Genomic DNA, 27439 nt, shown 5'->3' on the forward strand with positions numbered 1-27439 from the left:
GGTTCATTAGTCTGTAAGTGTTTGAACATTTTGAGATTTTTTTTCCGTGGTTTGCCGCCTCAACTCAAAGTCACATGTCCTACTTCCCTTCGAAGCGGGCCCTTTTCCAGATTGAACCCTCTTTCGTTACTCTGGGTGACCGACGATGAAAATCAAGTCTGTGTACGTATTATTACAACTTTATTTAAACGGAACAACTTTACATATTAACGTATAAAACTCACATATTCTCACTTTAGAGGTTAGACTAAGTTTGATGTACTCGGTTACTAATTAACCGTTACTGGGTGTTACGCTCACGTCAGACGGAAGCGGGTCAAGAGTGTTAGAGTCATTCATCCGACCAGCACAGTTGTTCTTGCTGTGTGACCTAACATCTGCAATCCCATTGGACATCTGCGCCCGATCACCAACAAGATCGCCTGTAGCTGTATCGATTCATCGTCGACTGAAGTATCCAAACGTTTCCGTTCATGACGCACCAGTAACCAGCTTAGGCTTGAAATGGAACAGGTTAATTCGTACAGTTTACATGTTAGGATATGAGGTTATAGTGTAAGATTCTTATACTTCTACTGGAAGATGATGCATGATGGATTATAGCGAAAGTTTCACGTTACAAGTTTTGCGTTTAGTCCAGGATGGTGTCATGACGGCTATAGCTCAGCTTATCTCTGGATTATTACTTTATTACCGACTTTGAAATATTAACGACGTATTTTAGGCAAAACAGGGGAATCATTTTGTTAATATATTGGATAGGATTCAATAAAAACCTGTTTTTAAGGTCAGTAAACATACTGTTTGAAGAAGAAAGAAAAACGGAATGACGTTGAAGACCCGTGATTAGTTTTTGTCAGGATTGAGAATATGAAAGAAAAGACAAAAAAATCAAATCTTGATGTAAAATCCGTGCGTGTGAAATTACGAAGTATTCATGCGATCTTCTTTACGATCGCGTTGATGGCGAGCTTCGGTTCGTATACAAAAAATGAATAAAGTACAAGGGTTCCCTAGCAACAGCAGACAAATACTAGGTCCGGCTTCAATTATCATGATAGGCTATAGATTCACATATACTTGCATTAATTTTTATTGGCTCTAAGCGACTCGGTATACCACTTAGGACTAAACCTTTTGATGACTATTACTATAGTTGACTAATTAAAATGTCCGGTGCCGCTATTTGTGTGCTAGATTGAAATCTAGTTGAATTTGAACCTTAAAATATTGCCTTTGATAATGCGTCTTTTCCATTAATGGCCTACGCTTCTACTTGACTTCCTTAATTCGGCAGTGAAAATTGTCAAGTCATTGTGTCAAGTCATGTTAAATCTGTTAAGAGATGAGATACGTGAATTTCATTAACGAGAGACAAAAAGCACAAGACAACTTTAATAATGATGGTCACTGAGTGACGTATGACCATCGAGGCATCGTCAAATAGTGCATGCGTGTGATTGGTTGGAGAAGAACACCCTGCGGTAAGCTCTCGCATGTGTTTCTTTTATAGACTACAAAGTATTATTCTCTCTCTCTTTCTCTCAATCTGTCGTAAGTACACGCGAAAGAAGTCGCCTCGATCCACACTTCTTTCCATTTTTTCTGTCTGATTTTAGTTGTCATTAAGATATCTTCATCATGAATATACAGATATTTGAAATGATTATCTCAATATTTTCATATATATAGCTTTCATCATTGGTTGGTCGGATACCTTAAGTCTCAAAAAGTGCGCATGCGCCAATCACCGAGTATCCACAGTCGAATGACTTCGCACTTTTCGGTTCTGAAATCTAGGAAACTCAAATGTTACTATATGGTCTTTTATGTCATCTCAACGTTTCATTTCTTTGTGATCAATCTCAGGAATACCAGATAGTTTTGGGATTTGATGCCAGATAGACCGGAAGTTATCGAACACTGGAAACAGTTTTATCTACTTATTTTTGCGCGAGAGTTACATCGCTGGAATAAAGAATATATTCTAATTTGATAGGGTGGAATTACATAGGCTGTTTAACCTGACCTGTGAAAATTATAGACAATGCTAACTAGTAAATAAAACATTACGAACGCCTTAGTATCTTTATATGATCATCTGCTGATCCTGATGCAGCAGTGCTTGTCACGTTTATCTTGAATGCTCGGTGGTGTAAGGAATTCATCCTCCAGCAAGATACATTGGAGTTGAAACTTTCTAGTGAGTTTGAAGTATAGAAGACCATTACCTACATTTCTATCTCGGAAATCAGTCAAAGACCAATTTTGCGGTTTAACGCTGAGTAAATTTGTGAATTTAAAACTGATTTCAGGTTTTCAAACCTGTGGTACTATGAACGATGACGTAACATTCGGAATTTGAGGGGCTCAAAGGTGCTTTACTAAACGATCGATTTAATTATTGATATAAGAAAAAACTATGGCTTTCGTGGACGATGAAAATCGCAAGGGGACAAATAAAAAATGGTTACCCCGTGATTTGAGACCTCTTTTACTGAGTATGCAAATCCTTGGCGTTTATCACTCTCCTAAAAAATTTACTTACAAGCAAAATGACGACGGAAGTAGACAAAGAAAAGCTGCCATTTTGCAAAACGTATGGCATCTCACATGCGTTGTACTGATATTGTCTAATTTTGTTAGAAGTTTAATTTCTCTCTGGTGGTCAGAGTTAAATACCTCTCTGTATGCCAAATGCATATTTGTTGCATGGTGCATGCAGTGCGCCCTAAACTCTGTTTCGTTTTATCTTTCTATCGTCTGCAAAAGTCGACTTCCCGCCTTTTTCGAGTTCTGGCATACTTACTGTAACGGGTGCTGTTTTAGGTCTCCTGTAGCCCTCCTTGATCGTAATTGGGTGAGCAAAATTTCCCTCTACACTACAGTTATTGTTTGGGTTCTTATCATGGGTAACGTGGTAGGAACGTCTGTCCAAATGGTCACCGTTGCTCCAGAATATAGACAGGTTACTGAGCCTTGGAAGAGCGATATTGCTTTAATTGTGTCACTAATAGTTTTTGTCTTTGCGTCGGGAGCATGGTTATTCCCAATAGCATTCTTTCACGTTTTATGTAAGATTTTATGGCAGCAGTTTAATGCGCTAGAGGAATCGTTAGCTATTTCAGAGCCCTCTTGCGATAAACTTGACTTTATACGCAGACAACATACACATTTATGCCAAGCTGTACAAAGAGCCGATGCAGTATTTGGTCCAGTGTTGGGAATCACATACATCACCAATGTACCACTCGCTATTTTTCTGGTCTACCAGCTCATTTTTGCTGGGTTTGGATTGTTCGAGTTCCTTTTGACGTCATTTTGGGCTATTATGACGTGTATAACGATTGCCGTTGTGTCATTTGATGCTGCAGTTGTGAATGAAAAGGTGAGTTAAAAAGTAATAATACCTTTTAAATTGAGTAAAGCGAGAGAAAAGGAGGGTAGAGCGATGGGCAGGAGGGATAGTACCATGGGGTGACCTGTTATTGTGTGATGTTTGCCGTAATTTTAATCACAATTACGCATCAAATCACATTGTGAATATGTGAGGCTGTGCAACTGCACGCAGAACTGTTGCGATGCACTTCTGATTGTGATTGACCAGACGAATGACGATACCGTAGGCGATCTATTGTTATAAGTTGATGATACTTTTCTTTCTAGTCCATATGTTCAACTTCACCTCACAAATCACATTTGCAACTATGGAATAACAAAGTTTCTAGACTTTGCGCAATATTCCATATTGAAACAAAATGTCCGAAATATTCAACAACATAATTACCTCTCCATAAAAAAGGTTTTCCCTTAGTTTATTCAAATTCTACTTCAGTTCATTCAACGACAAAATAAGTTTGTCTGACAAGAACTGTAATGTGTAAAAGTAAGAGGGCCTGACGTTTCGATCCTACCAGGATCTTCTTCAGAGGCTGAATCGATTCGGCCTCTGAAGAAGATCCTGCTAGGATCGTAACGTCATGCCCTCTTATCATACTTTTACACATTCTCTTACACAGGCTCTTTAGTGGATAAGCAGTTTGCCAACAGTTTTGTTTTATTAAGAAACTTTTATATGTAAGCCAATGCTTGAGTCGTAGCGTCTCGGTGAGATCATCATGAGTTCATTTGGGTCAGCGCTCAAAAGTCAAGTGTACAATAAATCATGATAGCATTTGGTCACTATGCACCAAATTAGCCAACACCCTCAACCCAAGATTGGTATCAGAATTCCAAATATTTATTTGAACGCCAATTTCACGTGGTCAACGGTAGCCAAAGGTTAAGCTTGACCGAATTTGTGTGACAAACTGCGCGATTTTCGTCTAAACCTAAATATAAACCTAAATATGCATAACAAAAATTGGGAAGAGATTTGCAGCTTAATTGATTGCATATAATACCTGTACTCATTTATTTCACTGTGATGAGCACCCCCTCCCCCCACTCCCTCCCTTCCAGTGCCACTTTTCGAAAAATTGCCAACAAAATATAATACTAACCAATCGAGTTTTAAAGGCATTGAAGACTCTCCCTAAACAGCGTGCCGCCATCTTTAAAAAGTTAACTTTCCGTTGCTGGCAAGTGAAGTTTTCATCTTGTCGCTACAAAATGCAGAAAGTAATGAAACGTGATTTCTTGTTATCTCTAGCTGGACCTGAGATGTCCATCGCTGTATCGTTTGTACACTGTGCTGTGGGTATTGACCATAGCTGTATGTACTGACTGAACACTAGAGTCTAATACCGACAGTAGCAAGCTGTGTGTGTATTTTTTGGGGTCGATGGTGGTGTCTAACACTTCTGTTAAACCTCATTCGAAACTAGGTCAGATTACCGGCATTAGACGTTTCTTGTTGCGCGAGTCTTCACACCCTTTCATTCAGTGAAACTAGATGTGTAAGGTGGAGAGCATGAGTCCTAGTTTTTTTTCTGTTTTGTCTTTCTTTTTCCTTTTTTTTCTTTCTTTTTGCAATAAATTTTCAAGAGAATATAAGATCTGATTCAATGAGTACATTCATCACGTGGGGATGAGAAAATAAACTGCTTAGGTTTCGCGGGATCGTCTGCCATTCATACTAATACAAATTCATTCATATATACAACTCTATCGTAATCTATTCAACCTTTAAAATTGTTTTATTCTAAGTTGTCTTGGTTAAATCGCCAGTAAAACACGCCTAAAATGAATGACAATTAAACGCGTTGCTTGTAAGCACTTTTAAGTTTCTACTAGTTCGTTTCTTCAAGTCATTAAAGGAACGCGAAATCAATTTTTACGATGTTTACCTATATAATGATAAAAAAAAAAAATCATAGAAATTTAAAAACAAATATGCCACACTGTCTCCTTCCACTTCTCTGTTTTTCATTCTCTCATATTTCTAAATTTATTAATTTTGTTCTTTAATGGACTTGGATTGTGAAAGGATGTTAAAGTTATGGCGATAATGGAAAGACTGTCGAAGCATATATAAAATTATTGACATTGTACTCAGAAGATAAAAACTTGAGTTCTTCTCGTTATCGAGAGTAATTTGCTTGTGATATATAGTTTATGTTATTACAGCAATGCAGTCTGTTGCCGGGAACGGAGTATTAAATAGTACTTGAAAGGGTCAAGGGTCATAAGGAAATATGCATACGTTTATAAAAATGTCGCCGGTAAAGTTATGAATCAAGAATATGTGTATAGATGAAAAGTGTCTCCCATGTGAACCATTCTTACAGGCCCATAAAATATGGAGAATGTTGAGAGTAAGGATTAATAGATATAATAAAATTGTAACGATTCCATTCATGGTATATAGTTACAAAGAATTTTTATAGCTATGTTGATAGTAATGTTCTGTCATTTCTCTTGATACATTTTAGCATTAAAACATATTTGTCAGCTGGAAACAATGTGTAAATGCTAAATGGCCATTCAAATGTTCTAAACCAAGACCCACTGCATTGATCCTGAATAAATCCTTAGACATTGGACCCATGGGCGTCCGCAGGGAGGGGCAAGGGGGGGACTTGCCCCCCTGGAAAATCACAAATTGAAAACAAAATTAAACATTTGACATTTCAATGATTTCACCCAACCAACAGTTCTCTAGTTATGTTCATTGCATACGGACCCATAATGCATTGCTGAAATTATTGAAATCAAAAATCATAAGACATGAGATCTTAAAATAACCCATGTATAACTGCAACATGGAACGCCCGGGAATTGTCTTTTCCGACGATCTAGGAGTATTTTTTTGGCCAAACAAAGCCGTAGGACGCTCCGCGCTAACTGGTGGTGGCGCTCCACTTAGATAGTATCAAGTGGTGTGTTACACCTACATGACCTACCGATTCGCCCCCCCCCCCCTCTTGTGAACATTTCCGCGGATGCCCTTGCTTGGACCTCCTGATAGGGGCCCTTTGGGCCAGGAGCCATGCCCCCCTTAGGCTGATCGTTACGCCACTGTCTTCGTCATCATCAACACAAACATCACCATCATCATCACAACCATCATCACCATCATCATCATCATCATCGTCGTCATCATCATCATTATTATTATTTTTTCAGGCGCATGCTCTCAAGGAAGCGGTCTATGCTCTAGAAATAAAGGATGGGGATTTAAGAGCTCTGCAGGTAGGATTGCGGTAAACTTTCGTAATAAATTTATATTTAAACCGGATTATTAAATTATTGTAGTGTTCCGACTTCGATAGCTTCATTCTTCCAATGTTGCTATTAGAACTCAGAACTGTATGCAGCAGAACATATAGAATCGATACAGTCATTAATGTAGGCATATGCTAAGAGGACTTTTAAAGTGTAATCTGTATTGTTCGGGTTATGTTTCTATGTCGCTTCTTGTTTCAAAACCATCTACCTTCACAAGATATGTGCTAAATGATTGCAAATGTCCCTAACAATTGCTCATTGAGTTTGGTCAACAAATTTATCAAACCATTATCACATCTCGTAAGATTGTAACCAATCAAACAGAGACAGTGGCGGCGGAACCGGGGGGGCTTGGGGGGGCTCAGCCCCCCCAATGAAAAAGTTGAGGGGGCAAATGCATGATAAGCCCCCCAATATTTACCAAGGCTCCGAAACGTGCATCTCCCCATTTTTAAATGCATACTTGTCGATCTGTCCGATGCACACATATACTATATAGGTGTAATAATTAAATATGATAATTGATTGTCTGTATCATGCCTCATCGAATATTAGTGTTTTAAATAAGAGGGTAATAAGCTAAACGCTACACTCATCAACATTTGCGTTTACACTACGAGTACAGGCAGGCGTGGAACATGGCTTTATGTTTTAAACGCAATCAGTTATTAAAGGAACAAAATAACAATATTAGCATTTCACCTGTACTGTATAGGGTTCATGCATTCATGACATGATGACAGTGCTAGGTCATAGAAATTTATTGGCAACTCCACATGGTTTTGGAATTACCCATTTGTTGATATTAAGAAATGCTTTCTGTTTTTTCTTATGACATTTATTTAATTTAGGGGCGTCGGAGCAGGTACGGGCAGGTCCGGCGAAAGCCGGACCAATATTTACGACGCAAAAAAAAGAAAAAAGTAGGACTAAAAAATGGAAAAAAAAAAATCTCGGAGGTATATGTTTCAATAATGATGATGGCAAGAAGGCTAAATGTGACTACTTTGGCATGGCAGGGGTCTTGTTTTCCAGCTCGAGACGTGCCATTTCCTGCAATCGGGGAGGCATATTTTCAAAATTTTCTCCATTACGCTACGCGCCAGCCATGGTGGCGCGTAACGTAGTTTGACCTACCAAATGTCCCCCCGATAGTTTGCCACACTCTGAACCGCCAAGTAGTAATTTACTACACTCAAAAACGTCTTTGCGAGTACACGTCGAGTAATAGCTACTCTCTTAAAACACCATCGAATATACGAATTACAATTTTTTTACAGATTTTTACGTGCAATCTGAGAAATTGCAGGCTTGCGACCCATGTTTTAGGTCTAGGTATTTGCAGCATAAAACACTCGGGCAGTGCCGTTTCCGTCCATCTGGGGGATTTGAAAAACCAAAAATTTTCTTGTACGCTCCGCCCCAACCGATGGTGGCGCTCCGCTTAGATAGTCTCCACATATTAGCCCCCCCAATAATTTTTCCGTTCCGCCGCGCCTGAACAGAGACATATACCCTATATTTCTCTACATTATATGAAAGTTTATGAGTTTATGAATATTGAATGACGGTGATTCGATTCTCAACATTTCGTCACCCAGACAGTTTTCTCTTCGTATCTTTCACATGCAATAATCGAACCAGAGAATTTGATTTCTTGTTATAAATTTGTTTCTTTATTTCAAGCCTAATGAAACTTGACTGAGTCAATCTATAACCAACTACATTTTATGTGAAGTATAGTCAGAAAAGTGATCAAATTCATCTGAAATAAGCTATTTTACATCACATTCACATCAGAAGGCATATGAGCGAGGAATGGGGAGGGGGTCATAGGTAGATGGTGAATATTACCTGGTATATGCGTATGCCTACGTTACTTAATTCATGTATCTTTCCACCGGAAGAAACAATTCTTGATATTGTTAGGAACTGATGAAGAAGCAACAATTGAGATTAAACTATCCATCTAGACAATAATTTACATTTCACTCGATTCAGAATAGCCATGCATGTTAACGAAACCTGCATATATTATGTTGACCTATGCTGCTAGCAATTTCTAATTACGTAGTTCCTTAGCATTCTCGTAACTCTAAAGTTTCTGGAAGATATCATATACTTTAGTAACGAACTTTACAGAAGATCGTTCGTGAATTAAACAGCTGTTCATCGTCACTTGTGAATAATTTCATAAAACATATTTAATGACACAACAAGAGTATGCGAGACTCAAAATTTTCTAGTGTTTTAAACATGGTGGCATAGAATATGTGTCAAGGACTAAACATTAATGAGAACAATTACAATGTACTTTATAGTTTATAATAAACAACCGTCTATATAGCATTAATGTGTTTATTAATGTTCAATTCTTTGTTGTTTGGACGAGTGTATACGCACAATAACCTGAAGCATTTATAATATGCAGCTTTTATCAATATCCTCACTGGTTTGTTCTTAATACAATATATATGTCAGGTTTAGTATACAGTTTGTGAGATATTTTCACTTAGAAGAAAAGTCACGTAAACTCGCTGAGCACATATACTGTCGTGAGGAGTTATATTAAGTCGGTGCCATTCATTGTAAACGCGCATGCGCTGACAACTAGAATGATTACCGTACATAATTAAGATGATTGTAAAACTCTTTGATAGATCAATTGATTTCTTATGCATATTTATCCTTTTTATCGATCTGATTGTAAATATTTGAGCGAGTCCATTGCCGTAAGGACCCATGCAAACAATACTCTATCCAGCTTCCGATGAACAATCTTCAACCAGCGATGAAGTATAGGTGAATGATGACTTAGCTAAATAATGGTCACGCGTAGTCAAGGCGACCGTCTTCATGAGACAAACAATGTTCTGCATTGCTATACGTAAATGAGTTTGTCTGTTACGTTGTTACGTATTTTCATGATAATAACGATCATAACGAATTAATACAAGCAATGTCTTGTGTGAGCATATGGTGGTCGCTTGGGGTCGAGCCGCCACCGCCCCCCTCTCATCTCTCCACGTCCTCCAGTTAGGCCTACTGTATTTCTGTAAGTCTTGCTGACCGCCGATCGATTGGTTGCGATGTGATGTCTCTTTTCAACGATTTGACTCATAAGAAAAATTGACATGGGTTAGACATCTTCGGCATTAAATTAATTTAATCAATATGAAAATACAGAATCGCAAACTTGTGTGAGAATATTTTTGATATATACTTCAACATATACGGTATATGCTTGAAATACATTAACCTCATTCTTCGTGGTTATATCGGGATCTTTTTTATTGTTTCTATATGGGTTTTTTTATCCGGTATCTGGTTTTAGATTCAATCCTTGCTATTGTCTCGGCTGACTGGTCCACCAATCGGATTTACAGCGATGGGGTTTGTTGTCGTCACCAAGGAGCTGATTTTAGGGGTAATGTTTATATTTGTCTTTAATGGGTCTTTTATTGTCATATAAGACTATAGTTAGTTTTGCACAGAGTATCCAAAAGGGTAGAACAAAAGCGTAATTCTCCCCTTCCACCCCCCCCCCCTTTCCCCTACCTTGATATTATCCTGTATAAGACATTTCATCTATACAAATGGTTAACAATAACATTATGGTAATGTTTAAATGTTTAAAGATAATTATTTCAGGAAAAGATTCTTTTTAAAACTAAAATTGTTTCAATTTTGTCGTAACTAATAATTCAAACTCCAGCAAGGTAAAGAAAGAACACAAACATCTATTTCCATTTTCCCCCTTCAAAGTATTTTGTATTTCCATTGAAAATATCGATGCACCTCTCCTATGCCCTACCACCTACCTTTCCCAACCCTCTCTTTAACTGATTCCCCGCACCTGTTTGATTTTTTGCCCTTGACACATCCTAGATGAGCCTTGTCCTACTTAGTGACCGTCGGTTCTCCTTGAGCTACACATTTGTTGATCTCCCAGGCCCACACAACCCTCAAAGAAATTCTGGTTATGTCATACTGTTGAAAAATATTAATTTCCGTACGTCTTTACCTTGCGTGTTTTATTATAAATGCAATATAACCTTCATTACGGACGTTTTATTTTGTTGACAGGTTCTTGGAGCAATAATGACGTATTTTACAATCCTAGTCCAGTTGAGATCGTCTCCATCATCCGAAGAAGATACCATGCTTACAACGACCTCGAGTTTATAATATCTTCAAACAGCATTCGGAGCAAGACAAATAATGTTATTTTTAACATTCGCTGTATAAGATGTAACACGAATGCCGAACGGTTGAACCGTTGTTTCACTCTCTAGCCTACAGCAGGGAATCTTTATATGCGGCCCACAAATATTTTCATCCAGTCCACACACACACAAACGCACGGCCCACAATCTTGCACAAATCGTGTGTTTGTCCCTATCAGGCCTTCCCTGCACATTGCTCAGTTTAGTATAGGGCCTAATGTAAAGGTGTTCAATTTTCTCTGTCCCTTTCCCAAAGGCATCAGATGTATGGCTTGAAGAGGACGTAATAAATAAAACTGTCTCAACAGAGAGATGTTAGGATCCCTGGTCTGAATGAAGACCATTCTGTAGAAAATTGTATGTTAAAGTTTACAGCAAGTTTGTACAAGCAACGGACGATAGACTTTTTTATATATTTTGTTGGAGAATTGGACTCGTGTTGTTTTTCTCTGCAAAGCAATGCAATTGCACTTAAGTGGTTCTAAAATGGGTATAACCACGAGCAAATACTTCAGCAATGTATTCAGTCACGGAGTACTAAGAACTCTTCACTGCTAAAGACCATAATTAATTTATGCACAGAATACAGACAGTTTAATGAGCAGGGTGAACACAAAAGAGATAGATGTATGAGGATTAGTTGACAAGGGATGGAGAGAAGAAAGAAACCAACAGGGGAAGACGTAGCTAGGAGATAAACTGTAGAGGGGAAAGAAGGGATTAAGGGAAGAGGGTAGGAAATAAACTGCAGAAGGACAAAGACAGGAACATGAGGAGAAAAAAGGTGAAAAAGAGCTACGAGAAGAAGGGTGACAGAGGGGGAAACAAGGGGAGATATGGGGGGGGGGCAGAAGAAAGAATAGTCATATGTCCTTCCTAAATGTTGAGCCCATTAGGTTGAATGGTGCGAAGGCGTTGCATCCACAACCTCTCTCTGCTGAGTCGTACAAGGTCAGGGCGGCTACCTCAGGATTCAGTCCCCTGTACGGACATGTCATGACATGTTGGGAAGTTTAAAGTGTTCTCCAACCGGGGTCTCAGTCTTCGTGGTGTAGCATAGTGCGAACGCAATATTATCCTATGGTTGACATGAATGCACATAAATATATATTTTACTAGGATGACATAGGCTATATAGTGCAAGTTGAATACGACATGTCTGAAAATCACTAGAACATTCTAATGCACATGTAATAGCTTTACGACAAGAAGGCAGCCGCGTTTAGTCCGCAACAATATCATTAAATAATTATGAAATGCTCTCTTAGAGACATAAATACAAAATGTCATCATAAAATAATAGATGCAGTTATGAACTTATGACATTTCAAAAGAATATAATACATTTCTTGACACAATTAAATGATTCATTTATGTCCCATAGCAGAAACTTTTGGCGAACATGATATTTTCAGTCGTCACCCCCCCCCCCCCCCACCTTTGGTTCTTAGGGAATGTACCATGATGAGATATGATTGTAATACATGAAGGAAACATCATTCAGTAGTAATATATAGTCTTAGATGATAATTGTTCTAAATAAATGCTTCTCCCTTTTTTACCGTTTGCTATAAATGTTACCTGAATAAAAAAAAAACCTGAATCAAAGATATGAAGTAAGTTGTCTGGAGCCTATATATTTCATTCCACTTGTAATGGATGAAAGCTTAATTGAAGCTACAGCAGTATTTTAAATTAGGATGTGGTGTTAATCAATTCACAACAAGCAACATGAAAATGTATCAATCAAACTAAGACTTCTATGGGTTAGCAACCGTTAGGGCTGCTCAAGCCTAACTATTTAGAGCGAATAAATATACAAATTTTAACTTATAAACGTAAAATATTGTCTCTGAATGATTTAGTTGTGTTCTTTTCAATTGTTAATTAACAATCCTTTGCCGTCTGTACCTAATTGCATGATTCCTCATATCATTTTAGGGGCACAAAATACATTTATGTCCGGTAACATGTGTAAATATTAACACATATAACAGTAGCACAAATCGGGACAGATTAGTGTGTATGAAGGTGTAGAGCACCCCACCCCTGTCCCAGCCAGCTTACGGTCCTGCATTAGTATGTGTCTTAATCAACCATAATCTTAGCTTTAACTTATATCAATCAACCAAGGATAAAGTCTTCCCAGATACGAAAGAGAGAGCTTTATAAGACAAGTTTCTAGGTCAGAGTAAATATTTGTAATGTGTGTTGAAGATATCTTTAATAGCCAGTTGTTTGCTTTGTCTGACTGCTAAGCATTGATCAATAGTCTTTAGGTTAATTTCCTTTCAGATTTAATGAGAATCAAACCATTTGAAGAGGAAGGTAATCAACGTATTGAACCATTGAAAGATGGAAAGTTAATGAAAAGCTCACGACTAATTTATATATATTGTAGACCGTTCAAAAATGTTGTTTCTGTACAGATGGTATTACTATACCACCTTTTTTCTATTTGTAAGAAGTCACCCTTTAAATAGGCTCATCAATCAAACTGATTGTTCTGCTTAACCTAACACAGAGATTATTAGGCTAGGCCTGGTACTCGGAAGCATCACAACTCAACAGGAAAAAAATTGACTCTCAGGGTCTGAAATAAAATCTTTCAAAATGCGTTACAAATTTGTTAAGGGCAGATTGTGCTGAATGTTGCTCAAAAATAAGGTTGCAATAGCATCTTACAGTTGATTTATATAGAATTTATAAAATATTGTATTAACATTTAGGCTTGTACTGAGGAAGCAAAGTCGTCATCCAATTAGACACAAAGGGGTATTTCAAAAACTTGGCATATTTTAAAACTCAATATCATAAATAGCTTTAGAAACATTAACAGCATATTTGTTTTGTCTATGACAATAAAGTTACCCTTTAATTATCCTTAAGGGGAATAAGGGATAATGAAAAGTCGTCAACATTTAGATGTTGGACTATAAGCCTAACGTTGTGGTGTCTGGATTTAGGTGTATCGGCAAGGAGGGGGTGGGGGGAGGGGTCAAGAACCTTGATGTCAAATAGTGTGACAGGAAAAGTATGTTAGTAGGGGCCTTGGGATAATATGGGATAACAAAATGTGTATTCTCAAATTTTAGTAATATTCATGGGGAAAATGAAAAGTGCAATAAGGGGCACGGTGACATAATTATCCCACAGGTCCAACCTAGCTCTGGACGTCTGTCTGAAGGTCCATCTCAGACTTATTTCGAAATTCATCGTATCGATTTAGAAAGAAGCCAGATTGTTTCAAAAATGGTTCGATTTGAAAGACAGATGCATATTTAAGTGTTTGTTTTATGTGTCATAGTATAATAAACTGACAGTTCCTGAATTGTTTCCCTGGGTATTATCTCTTTATTCACGAAATAACTTATTATATTTATGTAATATTTTAAAACTTATTTTGGAGATATTCAATAGGGAATCATCATCACTTATGTGTCACACCATCCACCCCCCACCTCCTCCTCCCCCCCCCCCGCCCATCACCTTTTCCCCAAATCAGACACAACTATGAAGAGAAGCAACCACAGATCAGAAAGTAAGCTGTTTCTTTTATTGATAATCATCAGGTATCATTCACGATATGTCATGAAAGAGTGGAAAGTTCACACCATCACATTCCATCGTTGAACAATGCAAAATACTACAATAATACATGGCAAAGGCAACTAGGCACAACTTTACTTGATATACCTGGAGAGAACAGAAAGATCAACTTATATGCAAGTAGTAAATTGATTTGTTAAATAATACTAAAATTGATGATATTAAAACTATTTGAAAGTTATAAGCCGGTAAGCTCTAAATGGCATCTCTCTGCTAAAAGACATCGACAATTCCTGGAATTAAACACGGATTTACCTGAACTTGCATGCACATGGTACAGTTTGATGCAGGAAATATGTTATACAGGGGGTTTTTTGCCTATATTTCTTTCTATCAGTAAAACTGCAAAACTTATATACCACTCTTCATATAAGCAAATTTCAGACAAATAATGGCAACAATGTTAATTTCATTTATAAAAATGTTTACTATTTTGCATAGATTGTCTACTTATGTTATTGAGTGAAACACTAAAATATTAAAGATACTAATCAAAAGATATATATGTGTGTTTGTAAATATAATTGAAAACGTAATGAGTTGGAAAATCCAGAACAGTGAAAAAACTTTCAGCCTCCACTGTTTTCGAACCCGGGCCTCCCGCTTAATATGCGACACCCTAACCACTAGGCTATGGACGCTAATTGTATGTCCAGAGGTTCAAAACTGGTAATATGTATATATATATATATATATATATATATATATATATAATTGAAAATCGTAATGAGTTGGAAAATCCAGAACAGTGAAAAAACTTCCAGCCTCCACCGGGATTCGAATATATATATTAATATATATGTATACACACACACAGATATGTATATATATATATATATATATATATATATTCCCAGATAAAATATTTCCGATACAGATAAAGAATTTACTAATAAAGGTTTTTTTTTCCTATTCTACTACCAGTTTTCTTGGTTATACTTTGTAAAACAAAATACATACATAATAAATATAGATATATTAAAAATCCAGAAATATTGCAGTTATGTCATTATTTCATGTCCAAACTTTGGCAAGATGAACACAAAGAAATATGAATTGATAGAATTACTGTCTGCATACCTTCTGAAAAGTCTGCAAGGGATTGAACCAGGGTAAAACTATATGTAACACACATTACATTACAGCCTCATTATGCATTCCATTTGCTTGAAGCACAAACTAACCGATCCTTCATTCTTCAATTGTTTTTGGTACTATGTATAGTAAACAACCACACAATCATGACGCTGTACTTTTTCCCAAAAAATGTTTGCCCATTCAGAGATGAAAAAATCAACGCATAAAGAGGTGTCCCATTCTTTGTTAACATCTTGGACGAGATGAAAGTATGCATCCGATTAATATTTCTATCCCGACTGAAACAATAACAAAGAATGCCAGGACAACTTTATTTTGCTTTGAAGTTTTTCGTTTGCCCGATCTATGCGAATAGGTCAAAATTTTGGCAAAAATAGTACATCATCAGGTTTGTGTGAATATTTAATATTTTACCACACTACAGTGTAGTATCATGCTATTGCAGAATAGCGCCCTCAATCAAGCAGATTCACTCTCTCAAAATGGCATCTTGAGTAGTCATTCAGAAACACAACATATATATAGTACTGAAATGAGGTTGTTGAGACTGTTGGGACTTCAAAGCATAAACAGGGGATCAAAGGATGAATTTGGGCTAGGAATTAACCTCGATTTGTTGAGATTTGAATGCATAATGGGGGATCGAAGGATGACTTTGGGGCACAAAATTTACCATGATATGTTGATATGCTTTGTTCTGACTGCAGCCCCACTCAGCATTCTGCTTTTCAGTCTTGACAATGTCCTACTAGCCTAACACACAGACCAATAGGTCAGTTCTTCAGATGCAATACAAAAGCTCACAAAGTAGAAAAATAAAAATACTTTTTACAAATTCAAATAAGATGTTTACAATGATGTCATCCATGTTCCCATGAATGTCATCAAACTGTGCTATGTCGTTCACATGAAGTTAGAAGAAGAATGATTCGTTAGAGTCACCATAATTAATTGACTTAGCCGAGGGTAGTAGCATTCCAGAGATTTATCATACTACAAAGCTGAACCAACTTGACGACCAGAAAAAGCTACAGAAAGATTACCAGCAACTCCACATGTCTTTTTTGCCTTAGATTATGACATATCAAGTTTCAAGTTTAAAATTCTACTCATTGTGATCCATAATATATAATACCTGAATATGAGAAATGAGATTTCAGTGACAGCTTTACATGGTACCACAGATTGGTACTAATATAGTGAAGGTTATGAAAGACAATGTATATATTATACTGTATAAAAACAATGTTATTTTACTTCACAATTTTAAGCTGCAGATTAACTGAAGGCTGGTCCTCCGTCAAATGATTTTTAATGACAAGAAATATTCTTTCATTTTTTGGGGGCTAAATAATATAATTTTTGGTATACAAAAGAAGATAAAATTATGTGAGATCTGGAGAGGAAAGAGGTATATCTGACTAAACTTTATCTAGTTCTACATGCTTATTCCTTCAATTACTGAAATAAACCATGAAATTGATTAAGTGTTTGTGGGTCAGTTTGGGGATTTGGGATTTACCATCTGCCCCTTTCCTTTCTCTGTTGAAATCAAACTAAGTGATGTTTTGTTGCAGCTAAAACCAAAATAGTGACAACTTGGGCAGTGTTAACGGCTTTATTGATTTTGTAAGGACGTACTTCCACACAAAGGCCCCAACATCCCTCCTCCCCCCCCTCCTCCTCCTCCTCTGTCCCCTTATTTGCTATTTTATGTTACAGCATCTTTCTTTACTCCTATTTCAATTATCCATAATTCTTTCCTCACCACATCAGCTGTTTTTGTTATTTCTTTGTCTGGAGGTTTTATTTTAAGAAATCATATTGATTGAATAGTAAAATATTTGCCCTTTCTCTACTTCTTTCATCAGAATGTGAAACTCACAGGAGGGCTCACAGAGGGTGTCATCTAATGACCATGACATTTTCAACTTTATACTGACAGTTTCATAATTAACATCGAGGTAGTCTGCTAGTGAATAGATAGGTATCAATGAAAACCCCTAGTGCAATGGTTACCGAATACACCAAAAGAAGAACCCCACCCAATACTTTACCTAATTGGAAACGAGTGATCTTTAGTAAAAACAATAATATGAACACAGTTCCAAACAGCATTAAAGCTATGTAAAGACTCCCAGTGTTGTAAATGTTGACCACTGACCCAAAGCTATTGGTGCCAAGATGGACCACGGTTGTTTGAAGAAACCACGGCAAGCCAAGGCAGAGCAAGATGTCAAAAATGTTACTGCCGATGGAATTAGATATAGCCATATCACCGAAACCTGAAGAGCAAAAAAAAAAGAGAATAAAAGAAAATAAAAAATATCTACACTGGAGTAGTGTTATTTTCTAGCGATATAGTAAGGTAGGGTGATAAATTGCTTCTCACTTAAACAAACTCATTTGGAGAAAAAAAATGGTCATATCATATATATCACAGCTATAAAGTCCAGATGTCATACAAGTTGTGTCAAATGCTGATTCAAGTCTAAAATAACTTCACTGATGCCTGATTTTGTGTATTATTTTTGTAAATGTTACAGCCTGGTTTATCAACCACAGCATTGCATGCAGAGGGGTGAAGTGAGCAATGGGTTAATGAGCAGGGGGTGGGAGAAAATAATTATAGTTTCAGAAGTTCATAACAAGGATTGTGAGAACTCAGAAAGCTTTCACACAATCATCTGTAAATGTACGGGGAAGAGAGATAACCCCATCTTGTCTGCCCCATCCGCAGTTAAATATTAAACCCCTGTGTATGCCTCCAGACACAGAACTAAGACCAGAACTAAGACTGCTACAGCAGTTCCACAATGTCATAAATCAGCAAATCCAAGCAGCATCATAGATCAGACAGATTAATGAACTTACCATTTCTTGCTACCAATACACTTGCCAGGGCATCAGGAACACTATTACCGATCGCAAGGACTGTATAACCTAGAACCACATCAGGTATCCTAAAAGCAATTCCTGTAGAGAATTAAATAAAACATTCCAAAACTATAGATGGAACTGTCTTGAGCAACAGTAATTTCCATATTTTTTTTAATGTTCTTCAAAAAGCCAAAACAAACACACAACTGAAAGCATCTCCTATATTCTGAAAGGTGACATCTGGCAACGAACCTTTAAATTACATGATACCCACAGCAACAAGGATTGCAGGTTCGAGTCATGGTAGGACCACAACCTTCTGTTCTTAGACAAGACACTTTTTCTCAATTGCCTCTCTTTACCCAAATGTATACATGGGGACCTGTCTAATAGCTTATCAATCCAGTGGAGTGCAATGAATAACAGTGGAACCTATGGGAGGTTGTCCAGGGCATGCATACAAGTTATGCATGTAAGTTGCCCCAGGAGCGACTGTCTTAACCTGCACAATTGGAAGTGTTATTGTCACAAGTAACCAGTGACCAGGGTTGACTGTTGTAAAGTCGTGTGAGAAGGCCTTGCATGTCCCTGACACAATTAAGTATCTCCACTTAAACTAGATAAAGATATAAAGTGAAGCTAGTTAACAGGAAAACTCACCAACATTATTAGCCATCCAGACGAGAATATACGAAGACAGTCCAATCCATAATAAAGACATTAGGAATGTCAAAGGGTACCAGCTGGTCCACGACTTTCGTTTACAATTTGGAATAGTGAAGTAGAAGATGACTTGACTTGGTAAATATAAAATCCAGATGAGCAGACTCGTCCAGTTGTCTCTTGGAATATGGAATGGTGAGGGAGGAGGACCCTCTTCCTCCTCTTCTTGTACCGTGTGCCTGTCAGTCGGAGGACGAATAGTCACCTCAGCTAGAGAACGACAAAACACAGTTTACATGAATGAAAGTTGTTTACGGTAAAGGAAGCTTCTGGGCGATAAAACAAATATAAACAAAGAATTTGGCTTTAATATGACTTAAATCTTAAGTTTTTTAACCGTAGTTTGACTAATACAAAATGGGTTTTCAAGAATGCATTGATGTATAGTAATTTTGGGTTTTGTTAAAAAAGAATAATCCCTGGCTTATATGATAAACCATATTTAGATTCCCCCAAATTGCGATACAAAATGTTTCGTTTTTCATTTTTTTTTTATAAACTTTAACCTAGTAATAATAAACAAAATGTACTGCTGTTTTACCAACAGAAGTGTTATTCTTACTCTTAACTAAATTTTAAAAGGCTATGAAGGATGGTTTGGTTTGGTTGGGGGTGGGATGAATCTATGCCTGCCAAGATTGACCCTCATTGCTTATGATAACTGTACTGTTGACAAAATTGTGACAATATCTTTGAGTAGGAATATTAGGTGCCACTGCTTTACAATTATGTATACCAGGATAAAAATATAAATAAATATATAAATAAATAAAGGCTAAGATGATTATTTCACAAACTATGATCCATTCACCACAATTTGTAATGTAATATGATGACAAAATGACTTTCAATGGATGAACTAAGTCACAAACCATTTCCAAATTTGCAGTTATGTAATAATTAGTGTAACATGACCATGGGACATCAACTTTCACAGGTGGTTGGGCAGACTAATATCAACAGTCTCATTATTTTAATGTTTGATAGTTGTAATAATTCCCAGAATAAGACATATATATAACCCCTGGACAATATTGATGTTATGGCCTTGATTCTCCCCTATATGACAGTTAATTAGAACACCATGATTTTGATGTTTCTAGAGCTAATGCCTGGTAAAGGAGCTTACATATACGCCACAATTTTATCATACTGATGGGGGAATAGTATTTCAATTTTTTTGTGTGTCTAAGTGGTGGGGCATAAAGGCAATACCATCAGAATCAATGTTCTCCATATCTGATGTGTACCCGGAAGTTGGCGTGTGGATGTTGTCTTTATTGTCCAGTAAAGGAGAGGTCTCTGAAGAAGTCGCAGCGAAGTTGACAATTCTTTGGCGGAAGAAGCCTTCAATTTTGTGATTGTTGAACATTAAGATGATGTAAGCAACGTACAGAACCAGTAGGATCAGGCTTTCATACCTAACAACAACAAAAAACAAAAACAAAAAAGGGGTGAGGCTGAGAAAAAGCACATCAGATTTTAGTAACACTAACACTTGTACATTATAATTGGCTCACAAGTTTGATGGCATTTTTCAAACACTGTTTATTGAAGAAGATAATGTAAGACAGTTTTAACTCCTTGTTAAAAGCACACTAATGGTACTTCAATCGTATCTTATTTTTCTGCCTTTTATTTCCCTGCAAGTGACTTTAGTTTAATATTTTCAGCAGAATTTTTATACCCACATGTACATTGTTTTAACTGTAACTAACATTATCTTTACTATTAGTGTGATGTATAAATGAAAACTAAAATAAATCAGCTATGACAAGAAATTGCTTTTAAGTAGTTTCCCTGTGATCTGTCGATGCCCCATATCGACATACTCTCTTCCTCATAAAACTGTTATAATGGGGGTAAATGGGATTATGGGGGACCGGGGGGGGGGGTGGTGGAAGGGAAGGAGATAGTGGATGGTCACTTACCACTTAATGAGGCTGTCTTCCATGACCCCAACTAGAGCTGCAACACTTATAAGGTAACACATACAGTCTCTTGTTACAGCCCACCAGTTTAAATGTATTACCTGCATGGGAACAGATCATGTAATAACAGAGTAACTCTGAGATATATGGTGTCCATTGGATGTCCACACCATGTGTGGACATGGGAGGGGGCTTGTAAGAGGGGGAGGAAGTACAAATAAAACTTAAATAAATCAAAAATATATACATTAAAGAAAAAGTACAAGTAAAAAATAAAATGCATTCATGCAACAACATTATAGCCACTGATGCAGTCTTCTTGTTGGCTCAAACTTTTCAGTTCTGCAACAAAATCAATGTTATAGTTTAAAGTGAATATATAAGGACCAATGCAGAATTCAAGATATTCTCATGGGAACTGATAGCTGATTGATACCTGTGAAAAGCTTAAAAACAAACTGCAATTTCCATATTTTATCACTCAATAAGAATTCTGTGTTAAAGGGGAGAGTGACATCACCTCTCTATAGATGCCACCCTGGGCCTGTGAATTCGGTACCAAGGAGGCAAATTGGACTCCATATTCCCTTCTTCTGTTTAAAGCCTGGAACTTGAGACTTATACACAAAAACAGCTAGAACTATAGGTACATCTGTTATGAATGTTTTGTAGCCTGGCTAAGTTAGGTGATGATATTTACATGTCGTAGCAGTGATGTTTTGTTATTTAATTCACACAGGAAGATGTCTGTTGTTCATGTAGCTGTCATTGTGGTACTGATGTACTTACAGCATTGGTCAATAGACCACACAGTCCAATAATGAAGAAGAGATTGAAGACTGCAGAGCCAATGATTGTACCCAGACCGATGTCTCCCTTAGCAACAAATACACCTGAAAGGGACATTATAGAAAAAATAGGGTGATTTCAAAAACCTCTGACTAATTAATTAAGTGAAGCAAAAAGGATCAGCATTTCCTGATGGTAAACTTGTAGTATGAGTACAAACATAGGAATAATTCTAGTACATGGTATAAGTATCAGTACAACAGCATGAGTACAAGTATAACAATAATTCCACATGTATAAGTTTGAGTACACATATAAGAATAATTCCACAGGTATAAGACTGAGTACACATTCAAGGATGTATTCTGGCACTATTATCTATTCTAGATTTCCAAATTGCCCAGAGTATGAGTACCAATGAGAATACACGAGTGTATGAGTACAGTTGACTATGTCAGAATATCAGTGCCAGCACAGACACACTACAAGTCTGTTCAGTAACACTGCATTGTCAGCACAGACTCACTACAAGTCTGTTCAGGAACACTGCATTGCCGGCACAGACTCACTACAAGTCTGTTCAGGAACACTACAATGCCAGCACAGACTCACTGCAAGTCGGTTCAGGAACACTGTATTGCCAGCACAGACTCACTACAAGTCTGTTCAGGAACACTACAATGCCAGCACAGACTCACTACAAGTCTGTTCAGGAACACTGCATTGCCAGCACAGACTCACTACAAGTCTGTTCAGGAACACTGCATTGCCGGCACAGACTCACTACAAGTCTGTTCAGGAACACTGCATTGCCGGCACAGACTCACTACAAGTCTGTTCAGGAACACTACAATGCCAGTTTATGCCACCATGTGAAGAGAGACTACCATTTAAAAAGATAAATACAATGCAATTGTATATTACAAAACTGAAAATGGGCTCAAAATCTGTAAAAAAAAGTTTTGAAACTTTGATGGTATTTGTAGTATATTTGGCAACCTCTGTCTCACTTTATAGTCTCTTTAATATTACTGTTCAAAATTTAATTCATTAATTCTATGAATACTCTTCTATGAAAGTTACTGTTTTTCTCTTTTAGGGCTCCCTCAGGCTATATAGAGACCTTCCATTGCCTCAATAGCACTTCCCCCAGATTGATAATCCTTGTTGTGTCTTTTTTGGGAGATTGTAACCAAGTATGCAAACTGACAAAGACATAAATAGCTGTCTTAATTCTCACCAATAACAGAAGTGAAAAGCTCCGGCGCTGAACTTCCAGCCGCCATAAAAGTTGCACCAGCGACATCTTGACTAAGTCTCAACTCTGTGGGAAACAAAAGGTGGACTTAAATAGTAGAAAGTAGAAACAATAGTAGAATATTACATTATGAAGTACACAAGTGTAACCTGAAGAATAAGAACATAAAATTGAAAGGTTATGTACAGGATTATCTAGAAAATTGCTGCATAAAGTTTTAATAATGAAAAAGATATTCAGGTTTGTGTCTATAAGAATTGCTTTGTTCTAATATTTACTATCAATCCTATATTTATATATATCAGTTATGCCTATAATTGACACACTGTACAATTTATTTACCAGAATTAACAAACAACAAATTTTTTTTTTTTTAAGACTTGATGAAGGAGAGTGTCAGGATATTTAATTAACTGAGGCAAATGGTGGAAGGAAAGAATTTGGACTCACTTTGGCATATGACTTCTAGAGATGGTACATAATAATCATCACAGACAATTGCGATAACTCCAAAGAGATAAATCGCTACTACGACATTGATAAGGAATGCCCCTCTGGCCAGTTGGCTCTCGTTAAAGACTCCTTGGGGGAATGCATCTGGTGTATAAGCTGTGCAATTAATTATTGTTCCATTTTCAGATAGATCTGTTGACAGAAGTACAGATTACGAAATGAGCAACCAACATAACAACATCGTATATATGTGACACAAAGCTTTACAAACTTTTGATGGTTTTTCAATAAACTCATCAGGATTGCTCTAGAACCATTGTTGCAGCATGGTGCTCTAGAACCATTGTTGTGATTTTGTTTTTCAGTGTTTTGTCTAGTATTTACTATTTTATATCTTTATCATAATTTTATTTATTTTCCTATTTATAAATTTTTAATGATTTATACTGGAAATAAAGAATTGAATTGAATTGAATTGCATGAAAATATGCTAGAAAACGAAGAATTGGTCACTCATGGTTCAGTTATGAAGAGACATTTTATGGTAATCTTCAAAACAATTGCCCTCTGAGAGTCATATATATTTGTATACCTAAGTAAACTTTTCTCGATGTCTAAAAATCTCAAACACATATGGTCTTGGAACGTTTTTGGACATTTGCATTTTTCATTTGCTCAATCTTTGTGAAGGGGTCAAAATGAAGGGATAAGTACCTCATCATGTTTGTGCAATTTTGTTTACTACACTTGCTTACTGCCAAATGAGTTGATTTTAATAGAATATCAAGATTGGTCATATTTTGGTACAGCTTACAATGGCATGCAAACACAGCTTTAAATAACCAACATTTTGATATAAAAACATGCACTCTTTCACTGTTTATACACAAATATGTTTGTTTGAATTTATATTTCACAGTCTCTGATAACCTGATTTGTACTCTGTTCTTTGTTGAAGAATCTTTCAATTTCACCGTGACGTTTTGTTAAGTCCAGATAAAATTGGTGTCCAAAGCAAATAAGTACAAGAGATTTATAGCACTGAACTGCTGCTGGTTGACTTTCACGCAGATGTGGTGACAGGTATAAAAGGCTAATGTTTTAAATATTTACAGATTTAATATGGATCAGACTATTACATAGGTAGATTACTAAGTGATAAAGACATTGGTCATAACAGTCATGGCAGTCAAAATGTTATCCAAATGATCAATCTGCTATATATATGAGTTCCAAGCTATATTTCAGTTTCCTATACAAGTGTCATAGCATTTTACAACTGGCAAAATTCAGTGTATTCAAAACTGAAACACAAAATTTGGAAACAAAATTATTCTGTTGGTAATGGAAAATTCTCTCACCGTCTTGCAGAAAGAATGTATCTGAGGTAGAATTCCCTGAAAATCTATTAGATATGTAACTGCAAGTAACGACCAAACCAAACAGTAGCAGAGAGCACGGAATTGTTATTAGTAAGCTTCTCCTTCGGCGGCGATGTTTCATTCTGTGTCACACTCCAGCTGACATCTGTAAGATTTGAGAGAAAAACAATACACCTGATAAGAGGCCAGTTGTATGCCCCTGCTAATTCACTGCACAGTGCATACCTCACATCAATAGCGGCACAGAAATGCTTGAATTAGGAAGGAATTTTCTCTCATCAAAAAAAAATGGTGCAATCACTTGTTGAATAGCCTGGACTGATTGATTGAAACATTGATAACTGGATGCTCATATTTGGAGTTGGCCTACTAACCCCTTGATACTGTACCCTGTACATGTATAATTGCTGTTGTAGGGATAGGAGGAGTGTTGATGCTTGCACTGAAAAGTAAGTTAGGCCTACTTACTACTGTACATGTTATATCTTAAACTTATTTATTGTTGCAACAAACTTCAAGAAAACGTATTTTGTTCAAATCTTTGCATGGAGGCAGACATGACCGTATCTGTTTTACAATAAAACAGAAATCTTCCATTATTCCATGCTACGGTTACGTACTGTACATTACCAAGTTGTGAGAGCCTACTCCGCCTGGTACTGCAGGACGGAAGTGTAGGCATAACAGTTAATTTATGCCAATATACAATACTAATTTATTTATTTTAAAACTAAAGGGTAAACTCGGTTAGTGAAATGCTAATCTCTCCCGCGGTTCTAAAAAAAAACACAAAAAAAAACAAGTAGATTAAAAATAATAACGAATAGCCTACAAACGCAATGCCTTTACGTCTTAGTCATTTAGGCTACCTCTCTCTACTATAGTCCTAGTTCCTACTTCAATTTTACGTGTACCCCTAGAGATTGCTGTCCAGAACAGAATTTTCATCAGCAACCTGGAATTAAGTGATCTTACCAATTCATTCAATCAAAAAGTCCTCAGAAGGCAGAAAATTACAAGATCCCGATCAGAGAACAGATGCCATCCCAACAAATTTGCTTACCTACACATGTATTGCACCACATCATATGACCAAGATATCATATTAAGATTGTCAGACTGGTAGGTAAATATTAAACTTGTTACAAGCATAACGGATGTATTATATCTGCGGTGGATAATCATTCCGTACGGAAGCTTAGAAGGGACGTGTCAATTGGGACGTTTTGATGAGATGCAACAACAAAAATCTGAAAATTGACATTTTGTCCATAGTCTCACTAGTATTTTGAGTTCATGTAATTTCCGTACTGTCAATTCAATGTTAGCGATAAAAAGGCAGAGGCTGGATTAAAAAAAGGACAACGGTTTCGTGTAATTCTGCATACTCGTGCTTCAAAGGAAACGTTTGTGACAATTAATTTCAATTTTCAAGTAAATTATAAACATTATTCACAAGAGCACATATATTAAAATCAGCACACCATGACTCTTGTGCAACGCATCTGATTTTCTCAACCGGAAAGAAATTTTGAAGAGATCTTTTCTTTCGGCCTACCAATATTTCCATACAATGGGAAATTAATCAAACAAAAACAAACGTGGGAGCACATGGTTTCCATTATAAACACGAACAAACTGGCGATAATCTATTCCGGGATTCAGTGAGTGATGATGTAACCCAGTTGTATATTGATATCGTCACGAAGCGAATAAGGAATTTATCTAAAGGAGGTGCTTCACTTGGGTCATTTTAGCTTAATGCTGTCCACCCAGAGAAAGAAAAAACTTTTAAACTTGAAATGGTGCATTCTAAGGCCAAAAATCACATCTATGCAAGTAGCTCTCATCTCAAGATTGTGCTAATAAATAATGATAATAATAAAATTTAGAATTCCCCAACTGATTTAGGTAGGGACCGAATCTCTATGGGAGGGCCAGAATTGAATGAAGTATTTCATAAAGGAGGGTCACTGTCGTGGGGTCATCGGAGCCAAATCCCTTGGGATGCATATATAAAGGGTACTCCCACCCCCTTTTTTTTAAATTTAAAAGCCAAATGGTGCATTGTGAGGTATATTTAGACTACAATTTAGGATTTTATAAGTAGCTCTAAACTAAAGGTTTTGCTTAAAAGTAATAATAAATTAAAGCTTAAGTTTATTAAACTTCATGTGAGGACCAGAAGCGAATGAGGGTTTTATAAAAACCCTTCCACTATATATATATATATGGTGGAGAGGATGTTGTCCTGAAGTCATGAAAGTCGTCTCCTATGTAGAGGGTTAGGTGGTCCTCCCGCAGAATAAAAATTAAAAATAAAAATATAGTAATAAATACTTTGTTTGAGGTTATCAAAAAAGGAATCGGAGATGTGGGACCATGTACCTACCTCATCCCGCCCCCTTGGGCACGCCACTG

The 27439-nt window shown here is 36.8% G+C and overlaps 2 protein-coding genes across 2 annotated transcripts; one reads left to right on the forward strand and one right to left on the reverse strand.

The window, feature by feature from the left end:
* Window positions 1-1602: 1602 nt before the first annotated feature.
* LOC139978269 (uncharacterized) lies at window positions 1603-17034 on the forward strand. Its single transcript, XM_071988309.1, has 4 exons — window positions 1603-3388; window positions 6568-6633; window positions 10004-10096; window positions 10756-17034. The coding sequence occupies exons 1-4, from the start codon at window positions 2423-2425 to the stop codon at window positions 10855-10857; spliced, it is 1227 nt and encodes a 408-aa protein (XP_071844410.1). The 5' UTR covers window positions 1603-2422; the 3' UTR covers window positions 10858-17034.
* LOC139978268 (sodium/potassium/calcium exchanger 3-like) lies at window positions 14433-26151 on the reverse strand. Its single transcript, XM_071988308.1, has 10 exons — window positions 25994-26151; window positions 24998-25163; window positions 23634-23828; window positions 23166-23249; window positions 21926-22029; window positions 21137-21237; window positions 20421-20626; window positions 19143-19415; window positions 18477-18578; window positions 14433-17887 (listed from the first exon to the last, which is right to left on the reverse strand). Exons 2-10 carry the CDS (start codon window positions 25137-25139, stop codon window positions 17556-17558), a joined length of 1539 nt encoding a protein of 512 aa, XP_071844409.1. The 5' UTR covers window positions 25140-25163; window positions 25994-26151; the 3' UTR covers window positions 14433-17555.
* Between the last annotated feature and the right edge of the window lie 1288 nt (window positions 26152-27439).

Source organism: Apostichopus japonicus, chromosome 13, assembly GCF_037975245.1.
Source record: "Apostichopus japonicus isolate 1M-3 chromosome 13, ASM3797524v1, whole genome shotgun sequence".
In the NCBI taxonomy this organism is placed as follows: domain Eukaryota; kingdom Metazoa; phylum Echinodermata; class Holothuroidea; order Aspidochirotida; family Stichopodidae; genus Apostichopus; species Apostichopus japonicus.